Below are 12,500 nucleotides of genomic sequence, written 5' to 3'. Positions count from 1 at the left end.
CCGATGGGCACGGAGCCTGATGATTGGCTGACGGGTCCCCTGAGGCTGCGAAGAGAGAAGGAGATTGGCCGGTGTAAAGGAGGCGGGCCTGGATGCAGCGGAGGGCGCGGAGCATCCAGCAATGTTGGCGCCGGATCTGCCGCTGGAGCTGATCCCATTGGCTGGATACCATATGGAGGATATCCTTCAGACCTGGAGGGATAAACCAGAGAGACAGAAACAGAGAGGAGAGAGAGAGACAGAAAAATGAGAGAAACATTTACATCAGTCCAACTGTCAAACTCATTTCCGACGAGCTCATCTTCATGTCACCAAAAAAAAAGTAAATTGTGCCAGAAAGAGAAACGATTACAAAGTGGTGTTGAAGTTCATCAGCTTTGTTCTCCCAACACGTCTGCATGTGTTACACAAAAAAAAAAGATTATATATGTTCAAATACTGGTTAATTTAATTTGAGCATGTGTTAATGTATAGGCACTACCTGAGCCTGTGTACATTAAATTTACGTTTTTCCAACTACATCCTGTTCAGCGCTGCACTAACTTGAATGAGGATTAAATTATTGAATCGTGCGGCTCTCCAAGACTTTAAAATGACCTAGGCAGTGACTCGTTTGGCCACTATGTGAAATAGGTTTTAAAGCCCGGCACACTTCCTGGGGGCCTGGTTTTGGTAAAGTATGTATTTCATCTGATTACTATGCAAGAAATCACAGATTCAAAGACAGAAGTTATACTTTAATAATGATATCATAGTCGTGACTGGAATAGTGCTTCTAAAAAAAGCTGAAATATAACCAACGTATGTTTATGTTCCACTGACTTCAAGTGTTATTAAAACACACTTTGAACTCTCTTTCTCTACTCTCCCTCTCTATTTTTTTGGCTGAAAAAGATTCTGGAAATATAAAATAAGATTGAATGCTTCTTTCCCTGTCTGCCACTTTCGTGGCCGCTGGCTCTTCTTCCTTTCTTTCTTTCTTTCTGCCTCTCCATCTCACTCTTTGTCTTTATCTGTCGGCTACATTCATATGAGTTCTCCTCTCTGAAGGTCACTCTGTTAATCCAAATATTAATAATGAATGGAACAGAGTTGGGGCGCAGTTATGGCCACCTGTGTGTGAGTGTGTAGGAGGCTTGAATGAATATGAACATACATGTGTGTATGTGTGTGTGTGTGTGTGTGTGTGTGTGTGTGTGTGTGTGTGTGTGTGTGTGTGTGTGTGTGTGTGTGTGTGTGTGTGTGTGTTTGTGTGTGTGTATGTGTGTATGTGTGTGTGTGTGTGTGTGTGTGTGTGTGTGTGTGTGTGTGTGTGTGCGGGAGAGAGAATATACCTGATTGGTGGGTGGTGATGACAGTGAGCAGGGCTCTGCCTTCCTCCATTATACTCTCCTTCAGAGCACCGTGGCTGTCCACGTTTAGCTTGAAACTCTGAAACACACAAAGATCAACATCAGAATCAAGATGTGTTTTTCTCCGGCTCGTCAAAAAGGTCTCATCTGTGAGGAAACAAGTGAGACGATCAGGCTTGAAATCAGTTTGGACTAATTTATTTGGAAAAGAAAACAGTGTGTCCACTTAACATACATCACATCCTGCTCCAACGTTGACTTCCCATACCGTACTTCAGTTAAAGTGGTTTATATAATCCAAATGAACAGTCTGTGTTTCTTGTAACGAACAACACATCTCAGCTGTCAAGGGTGAGCACAGCGTTGTTATTACTGCTAGAGATGATGGATTATAGTTGATGAAGTTTAAGAAGGGACAGGACTCAAAACAGAAAGGTTGAACTTGGGGACTGGCTGTGAGAACAGTTCTCTCTACAATGAAGAGAGGAGGAAGGTTAAAAAAAGGAGAAAAGGCAGAACTAATGTAAACAGGAGGGACGTATGAATGGATTATAAACTGATGGATGGATGGATACACAGTGGAGCCTGAGGCGGTGTTATATACAACATTACATTATTCTGATCTGTGTGTGTGTGTGTGTGTGTGTGTGTGTGTGTGTGTGTGTGTGTGTGTGTGTGTGTGTGTGTGTGTGTGTGTGTGTGTGTGTGTGTGTGTGTGTGTGTGTGTGTGTGTGTGTGTGTGAGCCTCAAGGTGCTCAGTCCTCAAGTCTTAAGCACTTCTGACATCCTGCTGCGCTGCCATGGGAGATGCTTTGCAGCTCAGTGGAAGTTGACCTTTCATTTGCGTCTGATCGCAATTATTCATGTAGCAAAGTATTAATGTTACTTTTGTAGATTGAACAATGACAAGCTACAGAGGTATTCCTCAAGACTTCAGGCAAAGAGACACCATATACATGTACATATACTTCATTACCACCAACTCTCTGAAGGCGCTGATCGTGGCTGTTAGCACTGATCTTTATGAATGACACTTTTTTGTTGCAGGGTGGTTCGTTTGCAGAGAAAATGGTCTGATTTTGCACCATATGCATGCTTATTTCTAATTTAAATACATGCAAATAGCACTGGAGCACTGAGTGACTGTAATAATGGTGTAATGAGAATTACACGTTTGTTTTTTTCCTTATTTTCTGCAACAGCTGTGAGTTTGCCTGGCATATTATCAAACACCCAGACAGTGATGTGTGTCACAGTGATGTACAGACAAATGAATGTATGAAATGTATTTCTCAGGGAAATCTCACCTGTATTCATTTAATTTTTTCAAAATAAAATAACCTGATGTACACTTTGGCAGAAAAGAAGCAAATGAGGCACAATTGTGGATTTGTATTGTTATCTGACAAAAAGGAGAAACTTCACAACACAGATTGGACAGAATTGAGGGACAATATGATGAATGTGGTCGTTGCGGGATCAATTAAAACCATCTCTCGTGTTCTCGGCCCCGGTTCGACTCTGAGCCTGAGACGCTCCTCCGTCCGCAGTGAGGGATCGACGGCCGATGGCATCAGTCAACACATGACAAGGTCAGACCTCCACACCACCAATATTTATGGAGCAGGATACACACACACTGGAGACGGATGGGACAAGGCGTTTTAACCACACACACACACACACACAGGCTCTGCAAAAATAGATCTTTATCAGGAGAGCGATTCATCAATGGATTATTTGTTCTTTAAATGAATCTAATTTGTAAACTGTAAAAATACTGTAGATAACTGAGTCCAAGATGTCTAAGAAGCACATTTATTATCAGATGTCAAAAGCCCTGAAGAAGACGTCTCTGTTGGAACGTTAGCTCAATATTATTATAACATTAAAGGGTAAAAGTAAACCAATATAATACCTTCTTAAAAGTAACTAAATCAGTTTGAACAGTACTTAAAGACACTATGAGCACAATTGTAATGGTCTAACCTCGGCTGCATGCTGATAGTATCAGAAACGTTTCTTTATTCATATAAAACTGATGGCTCAAATCAAACAATCCGATTGGTCACCATATACTACTATAGCTGTGATATAATCCCAATATACCTTGTGAGTTATTGCTTAATTGCTGCATTTTTCTGAGGTAGATTCAACATTGTGAAGTGTTTTTTTTTAACAAATTTGATCCTATTTAAGTCCCCTTTTTAGTTTTGGACTATTGAATTAACAAAAAAGCTACCTATACTGTTCTGGCTAAACGTTTTTTGATATGGTGAAGTACAGATGTGGCCTGTTTTGGTCAAACTGAAGTCATTTCATTGGATGAAGAACTGTAATAAACTGTTATTTTTCAGGGAAAAACACAAGGAAATCTAATTATATTGCACCATAAGAAAGGACACAGGAAGTGCAAATGTTAGTCCTTTCACAAATAACAAGAAGAGACTGTAGACTGCAGAACCGGCTTCCTCCTTTAGCGAATAAAAAGTGGTACACGCTTTAGCTCATGATAATGAAGCATAATTGTTTCCATGCCCTATTAACTTAACAACCATTAAGAAATAACACCAAATGAATTTAAAATGAATCAAGTATGCGACACAACAGGACGCTGAGATGAGAAGGAATTAAAAAATCCTTAAAACCAATTATTTTCATTTAAAATCATAAGGAAATAAAAGATTGCCAAACCCGAGCCCAGCAGGAAGTTGAACCCTCAACCCTGTCAGGTTTAGTGCCTTGCTCTATCATTCAGTGGACTGATTCTTCCTCTCAAATGAAAACCTCATGTCTACTTAAAGCAGCTTTAACGGATGGGAGCAGATAGCAGTGACGCTGTCCCTTACACATTACATTTCACAGATAAACAATAAAATATCACTTTGAAAAAACAAAACTATCAGCCTATATCTCTTCACGACGCCCCAAAAACACATTCATGTATCATTATTATCCAAATAAAACACGACTGTCTGCATACTGCAAAATCATTACCGCCTCGCAAACGTCATAAATTACTTCAAATCTCACGGCTGATTGAGTAATTTTACAGACTCGGTGGCCACTCTGCCCCACATAATTCCGAGATAAGCTGGTGAAATACCTCACAGCTAATAAACATAAAGTACATTTATCAGCAGTACAGAAAACACAGCGTGACTGTCTGCGTCTCTGGGATAGGGGCCGACTGATGTGAGGAATGAATTAGGGTTGTGCAGATTAGCCAGGGCTATCGGAGAGCGATCGTATTTCAGCGCCTTATTCCACAAGCGATTTCGGCTCTGTTTCCTCTATTTAATATATGGAGAGCATAGAATCGATAAGAGTAGAACAGCCAGCCATCAATCACACCATGATAAGGCATGCAGAGCAGCTCTGCTTTTATGCACGTCAGACAGCAGGCGGTAATAAGAAGCTGTGTGTATGTATTTATGTGTCTGAGAGAGAGAGAGAGAGAAATAGAGACAGTCAGCATGTGACAGACGAGAAGGGAAAGAGAGAAGGAAAAGGACAGTGTGTGTGTGTTTATGCACCAATTATTGAACAGAGGAATGTTACAGACTATAAACAAACACCTAAAAAACACATGACATTTCCTACCCTGAAAGACCCTTTAGATGAGACAACTGTCATGCTTTAAGTGTATAGTTTTTTAGGGCGCACTCACACTGTCCACCCATACCGCGTGCCAAGCTTTAGGGTACTTGTCCCCCCTCCCTCTCCCCCTGCGGGCCAGGCCCGTTTGTACTCACACTGCCTGGGCCTCAGCGAATGCTTCTTGCTGTCCATACGTCATCACGTCGTAACACGTCACACGCATTGATTGACGTCATAGCGATGCGTCGCTTTGTTTACAAATCTTTCCAAAGACCTCTGAGTTTTTGTGCGTCTTGTCCGACTGTTTTTTAATATTTTCATCCGATCAAATCTGCAGTAAACACTCCACCTCCGCATCACACCAACGTGAACCTTTCGCCCCCATTGTTGTTGTTGTTAAATGTCTGCGCATGGTCCGTCTTTTTTTTTTTTCTATGCCCGAACAGGCGCACATAAAATGACGTCAGAGCCGCCGTAGGCCTCGTGCTCGTGCTCGTACACGTGCGCACGCTCGTGCAAGTGCCACCTCTCTCAAACGGGTCGTGGACGTGGACCCCCCCAAGAGAAACCAGAACTGCTGACATCACCACAAAAACAGATTCTTCCGGATGTTTAAATAAGTTTAGACAACAAAAGGTGACGGTAAAGTTTAGACGACAAAAGGCGATGCTTAAAGGTTGAATATGTAGAACTTTTATTCTAAAGTTAAAAACAAGTAATGTCAAATAATCATATATATATACAGTAGGAAAGGTGTTTATGAGTCTAATCTGCAGGGAACTAACCATCATAAGTGTTGATGTTGGAGCATCTTTACAGTTTCAAACTCACACTGTTAAATGGTCGAAGTAGCAGGTGGATTTTGGGATTTCTCAGCAGCTGTGGCCGATGGCCTGAAACGTTCCAACTCCCTGCTCTGATTAACATACGCACACAGAGGGCTGCTTCAAAGCCTGAGTGATCAGATTACCTGTTAGCATTAGCATATTAGCCCGGAGCGCAGGGTAGGACGGCCTCAGAAGCCTACCCGATATCATTTAGCTTTTAGCATTAGCATATTAGCGAGGCGCTAAGAGGTGTGCAGCGCCGATACGGAGATGACATTGAGGTTTGACATTGAGATTGTGTGTCAAGCTACACTGATCAGAGGCGCACACGCACGCACGCAAACACACACACACACACACACACACACACACACACACACACACACGCACACACACTCCGGTTGATGAGACATGATCTGATCAAAGAGTCTTTGTAATAATGATGATCAAATTGTCTCCATTCAGATGAGCCGAGAGAAACTATACGGTTGTATCCCTCGAGGTGTATGCGTGTGTGTGTGTGTGTGTGTGTGTGTGTGTGTGTGTGTGTGTATGTGTGTGTATGTGTGTTTCCCCACCCTCTTTCTTTCTCTCTCTCTCTCTCTCTCTCTCTCTCTCTCTCTCTCTCTCTCTCTCTCTCTCTCTCTCTCTCTCTCTCTCTCTCTCTCTCTCTCTCCCTCTCTCTTTTCCTTCCCACACCTTTTATATTAAGCAATAAAATGCAATTCTGTCTTTAGTTTGTCTCCCTTCTCTTCTCCTCCCTTCTCGTATTTCATCCCTCTCTTCCTCTGGTCCCTCAGTCGACTTTAACTCATTCTGTCCTTTTCTATCCTTCCTGTCTCTGCTTTTGATCCTCCCTTACTCATTCTTCTCTATTTCGATCCCTTTTTCTTCCTTCACATTACTCCATGTCGTTTTCTTCCTCCCCTCTTTCCACGACTTAAAAACCGACTCCCTCATTTTTTCTGTGTCTTTCAAATGGACAGCAGTGACATAAGTACAGTGAACTTAGTTTGCCGCTAACCCCGTCCACGGCAGTAAATATCACTCGATTCAAACCCACCAGACTCCGGTGACAAAAACAGTTCTTTTACTTTGCAGATTATTTTCAGAAGAAATGTCATGTTATTCACAATTATTAAAGAGAGATGCTGTTAACAACGTGGATTCAACCTAAACCATGTTCACTTTTTTCACACAGACTTGAGCAGAAAGGCCTGGATGATTCTCTCCAACATGTTGGATCATATTCACAGTGTTGGACCCTTCGCACTCACTTTTAGACGCCACACTTTGCAAACTAAATATCCATCTTCTCCAACACCTCCCTGCCCATTTTGGACACACACTAAATGCTCCACGCTCAACATGTAAGGAGCTTTAATCTGGTTTTAAGTCGAGGTCCAAGCCTGGCATTTCTACAGAGCGGCAGTACTGCGTTCCCCGTTGTTTGAACAGATCTGAGTAAAAGAAAAAAAACGAAGGGATTGTCATTTGACCTGTTTCCTGTCGATGAAAAGATGTCGCACTGAGGTAAGACATGATTGGAAGTGAAGGGTTCACATGTTCAGCCGTTGTTGTTTGTTTTGAGCAATGGAGCGTCTTGGCTCGGAAATAGTATTTTGAAAGGGGTTACGTCAGACTTAAAGACCAGTTAGTGGATCATCCTCCTGCCTCTGTAGACATGCATTCAGTAAGAGAGCTCTCCTGTCCAAGACGGCGGACACGTTGACGTATGGCTACAATGAAGCAGCAGTGGCCAACGCAGCATCTACGTGTATATCTATCTATCTATCCAATCAAATCCAATCCAACTTTATTTGTTCAGCACTTTCAAAACAACAAATGTTGACTAAAGTGCTGTACAGAAGAATAAATACGACGTCATGAATAAAAAAATTACATAAGTTACAAGACAAAATACAACAATAAATTAAAAGACAAAACACATAAGTAAAAAGACTAGCGATGCAATAAAAGCTGTCAAGATAAAAAAAAATTAAATATAGTCGACATCTTACTGGGTATCAAAGGTTACGGAGAAGAGATGGGTTATAAGAAGTGATTTAAAAACAGAGAGTGAAGAAGCCTGTCTAACGTGCAGAGGCAGGTTGTTCCATAATGTGGGAGCCGACACGGTCCCCTCTGAGCTTCAGCTTGGTTTAGGCACACTCAGGAGCAGCTGATCATCTGACCTGAGAGAGCGGGTGGGTGTATAAGGCTGTAGAAGCTCAGATAGGTTAGGTGGGGCTAGACCATTCTGGGATTTAAAAGCAATTAAATCATTTTTAAATGGAGCCTAAACTGAATAGGCAATCAGAGGCATGAAAAAGGGGGGGGGGGGGGGGGTGTTCATCTAAGCTATCTATGCACAAAACCGGTAGCTAACGTTAGCTTGCCAGCTAGGAGAACACATGCAGTGGAAAGGAAGGTTTTCGTTGCCACTGTCTGCACAAGATTGCTGGATAAATACTGTGTAAAATAGTATTATTACTATTATTATTATTATTAGTATTATTATTATTATAGATATTGTGACTTGCTCTTTCCTCATGGAGGAACTGTTGGGTCTCTGTAAATCATGAATAAGAGTGTGGTGTCTTGAGATAACTTTTGTTATGATGTGGCAGTATAAATACAACTGAATTGAACTGAATTGAATCTAAACAAGACTAAGACGTCCCCAACTGGAGACAAAACTGACGTCGACCCTTCATCAAACTCCCGGAGAGAGTGAAACAAGCCGACCTCTGCACCAAGAAGAAGAAGAGGAAGAAGAAGAAGAAGGAAGAGATTCAGCTGTTTCCTGTTGTTTTCACACATAATCTACATCTTCAAGATTAAGTGTGGAGGTAGTCTTAGGGCGCACTCACACTGTCGTTCTGTACCGGGCCAAAACCGTTTTTTCAGCTAAAGCCTAGTACCTTTAAGCAGCCCACAGCCCGCTTGAAAGAGGTGGGCTTTAGCAGAGCCGTTTGCACACGTGCGTACACGTGCGCACGCTTTAGCCGAGCGTGCGCACGTGTACGAGCACGAGCACGAGCCCTATGGCGGTAGCAGTATGTGCGCCTGTTCGGACATAGAAAATAGAAGGACGGACCATGCGCGGACATTTAACAACAACAACAATGGCGGTAAAAGGTTCACGTTGGTGTGATGCGGAGGTGGAGTGTTTACTGCAGATTTGGTCGGATGAAAATATTCAAAAACAGTCGACAAGACGCACAAAAACTCCGACGTCTGTGGAAAGATTTGTAAACAGAGCCACACACACGCGATCAATGCGTGTGACGTGTTACGGCGTGATGTCGTATGGACAGCAAGAAGCATTGGCCGAGGCCCTGGCAATGTGAGTACAAACGGGGCTGGGGCGCAGGGGGAGAGGGAGGGGGGACAAGTACCTTAAAGCCCGGGTCGCGGTGCGGAAGTACAGTGTGAGTGCGCCATTAGGGCCTGTCCACACAGAGATGTGTTTTCCTGTAACCGCACAACTTTAGTATCGTTTTGGCCGACCATCCACACACAGCCAGTGTTATCGGAGCCTGAAAATGGTCTTTTTTTGTATTTTCCAAGAGTCGGAAAATTTGAGAACGTGGTTTGTGGTGTCTGGACAGCGAAAACACAGACTTTGTTAACGATGCCGTCATCGTCACCACTAACCCCCACAAAGTCACACAACAACAACAGGCGTGGAGAGAGACACAGACCCATAGACTGAACTGTACTCTGAGCCACATGCATGGGAATGAATTAGGCCGACCATATACTTCTTCCCGTCTCCAGATTTGGAGAGAAACTCTCCGGTGTTTGTATTCTCCACAGCGTCTCCCCGTCTCTTCTTCTCCGTCGTTGGTGTATTTCTGTGGCAGTTACAGCTCCACATCCAGGCCTGGCATGTGAACTACAGCGTTTTCAGTAGTTTTCAGTCGGTTTCACTGGTTTCGTGTGGACGCAGAGATTTCTTGAGTCGAGTTCGTGTGGACGGAAAACTTTTTAAGAACGATGGAGAAAAAAAAGGTTGTTTTCGATCATGTGGACGAACCCTTAGACCTTTATCCCTCCCTTCCACACCTCTTTATCCAAACCCCCCCTCTCTCTTTCTCTCCCCCCGTCAAGTTGCCACCTATAGTGTGTTACTGCTGGTAATGGGATTCAAAGGCCTGGATCGCCCATCAGACCCAATCAATAGGCCTTTCATTGGCCGCCATCTCTCAGCGCCTTACAAAGAGCAGCCTGTGTGTGTGTGTGTGTGTGTGTGTGTGTGTTAGCATCCTCTCGCCTCACTGATCTCCCCGGGGTTCCGGAAAGACCTGTGCTTATTCGCTCCACGCGCAACACACACACACACACACAAACACACATAAAGACACACACACACACACACACACACACACACACACACACACACACACACACACACACAGACACACAAGCCAGCTGGACCAGATATTCAATTGGGAAAGCTGCTCCACTCCACCCACTGCTGCCCTGGAGCTGTGTGTGTGTGTGTGTGTGTGTGTGTGTGTGTGTGTGTGTGTGTGTGTGTGTGTGTGTGTGTGTGTGTGTGTGTGTGTGTGTGTGTGTGTGTGTGTGTGTGTGTGTGTGTGTGTGTGTGTATGTGTGTGTGTGTGTGTGTGTGTGTGTGTGTGTGTGTGTGTGTGTGTGTGTGTGTGTGTGTGTGTGTGTGTGTGTGTGTTTATGTGTTTGTGTGTGCAAGAGAAAGCAATGAAGAGAAAGCAAGAGTGTGAGTATGTGTGAGGGAAATAAAAAGAAAGAAAGAAGAAGAAAACAAAAGAGCCCCTAAATAAACTACTTCTTCTAGAGCTATTCTTTATTTACATTTTCATCAATAAATCCCATGAGCTCTCTTCTTCCTTCATTATGAACACACACACACACTGTAGTTTATTTTTGACTTAATCTCACACACACACTGTCCTGCTGCCACAAATACTCACAAGAGCACCAAATGTGGATTAATCCACCACTGAAAATAGTCCCCAACAAATGCACTTATCTAATCAGTGAAACGTTTCAGTAAATGTTTTGGTTCTGGTTTTATCTTCTCCAGTGGGAGAATTTGCTGCTGCCTCACCTGCAAATGTTCTGTTATTACTATGTCTGACTTTTCTTTTAATACTTGCAAGTAAAACCACAACGCATCACACATCATTAAAAGGCAGAATGAGTAGGATTTGTCGGTCGCGGCTTGTCGACACAAAGCATTCGAAGTTGACCCCCTCCTCCCCAGGAGGTGAAAACTGGCCCTGCGTTCGGCCTCGATTTGGAATAGACTTTGAAGGCTTAGCGTTTCACCTCGCTACATTTCCGTTTTTCCACAGTGTCCACCATTTTCATAGCTTCCTCTTGGATGGGTGCTTCTGAGCTAGCACCTGGTCGCCCCGATTTTCGAAAGGCTGACACGTTAGTTGCTAGTTAGAACCCGCTAGGCATACTGCGAAGGCCTCAATACTTGGGCTTGAACAACATGCAACAGACTGTTTTAGACTCACTATAACCAAGTATAGTGCCACCGCTTTCCCTTTTATTTTTTACAAAGAGGAATCACCAATATAGGCTTCTAAACCAAAAACGACATAATGAAACAACATCAACCAAGATGCAGCTTTCCCTGATGTTAGCATGTAGCTACATGTAACTTAGTTAGCAGTAGAATGACTATGGAGTAAAAGTTATAGCAGAACTGTCTACCATCAAAAATCATCAATTAAGGCTTTTAAACTAAAAATCAGAGACAATTAAACATTTTCCCGCAGGAATCAGATCTGAAAATGTGGAGAAATTAACAACATCAGCAAACAAGATGCAGCCTTCCCTGATGTTAGCATGTAGCTAGCTACGTGTAGCAGTGTCTGTAAAATCCTTGAATGTTGTCATTTTGGATCACATTCCTGCTGGAACATGTTGGATTGGTCAGTTTTTGCTTTATATTTATTCATTCATTTTCTCAGGGTAAAAAGTGTCACCACACTCTGTAACTGTTGGTTGAAGCACTGCGATGGGGCTGTCACTGAGTATTTACCGAGCCCCAACCGCAGCGACTTCCTGGTTGATCCAATCAGGAAGTGCCAACACTGCAGTTCCCCGGGTGTCCACTGGGGGAAGGTTTCATAATAGAGCAGTTTCTCATTTACCCCCATGTTAAACAGGCTGTTTTCACAGCATAATTAAACCTGTTTAAAGCCTGGTACAAAAGAAACATTCTAGTCTGTATGTTTAGGTCATATCTCTATGACAACACTGAGGGGGGTGATTTTTTTGTACCAGGCTATTTTTTATTTTCTTGGAGGTCAAAGTTTATGAATAATAATACTAAACTACTAAACACTTCTCCTCAGGTATATACTTCAGCCAGATGGACGTATCTCCCTCCCCCCAACGTCACATACATGCCCTTTTTTGGTAAGAGGAAATGAGGCGGGGTAAAAGTCTGAAAAGATGACGACTCCCGTAGGCGAGTACGATTGGATCAAGTTAAGAAAACACACCTTGACGGAGATGCTACGTCCCTTTTTTATACAGTCTACGGTATTCACGCCTGTAGTAGCGGGTAATAACTAGTGTCCACCAGAAAAATGGTGAACACTGCATAGAAACTGCAAGAAAAGAAAAGAGGAACTCCAGCATCCCTGCAGATACAGACACACACTTCTAGTCATTCAAAAGTGATGATTGAGAGGGATTCTTTTTCCATACATTG

At 43.0% G+C, this 12,500-nt stretch overlaps 1 protein-coding gene across 1 annotated transcript in view; it reads right to left on the bottom strand.

Moving 5' to 3' along the window:
- The window catches only part of akap6 (A kinase (PRKA) anchor protein 6), a gene marked incomplete at its 5' end in the record, with an annotated part of 211,246 nt that overhangs the window by 152,986 nt on the left and 45,760 nt on the right, over window positions 1-12,500 (bottom strand). Inside the window, 2 exons of the mRNA XM_083924631.1 lie at window positions 1-192; window positions 1,335-1,431. The exon at window positions 1-192 is cut by the window's left edge and continues 11 nt beyond it. Of these exons, the coding sequence (XP_083780757.1) occupies window positions 1-192; window positions 1,335-1,431 (289 nt within the window). The remainder of the gene's footprint in view (window positions 193-1,334; window positions 1,432-12,500) is intronic.

The sequence above is a fragment of the Echiichthys vipera genome, assembly GCF_963691815.1.
Source record: "Echiichthys vipera genome assembly, chromosome: 12".
Taxonomy (NCBI): Eukaryota; Metazoa; Chordata; class Actinopteri; order Perciformes; family Trachinidae; genus Echiichthys; species Echiichthys vipera.
This window is presented reverse-complemented; position numbering and strand designations above follow the sequence as displayed.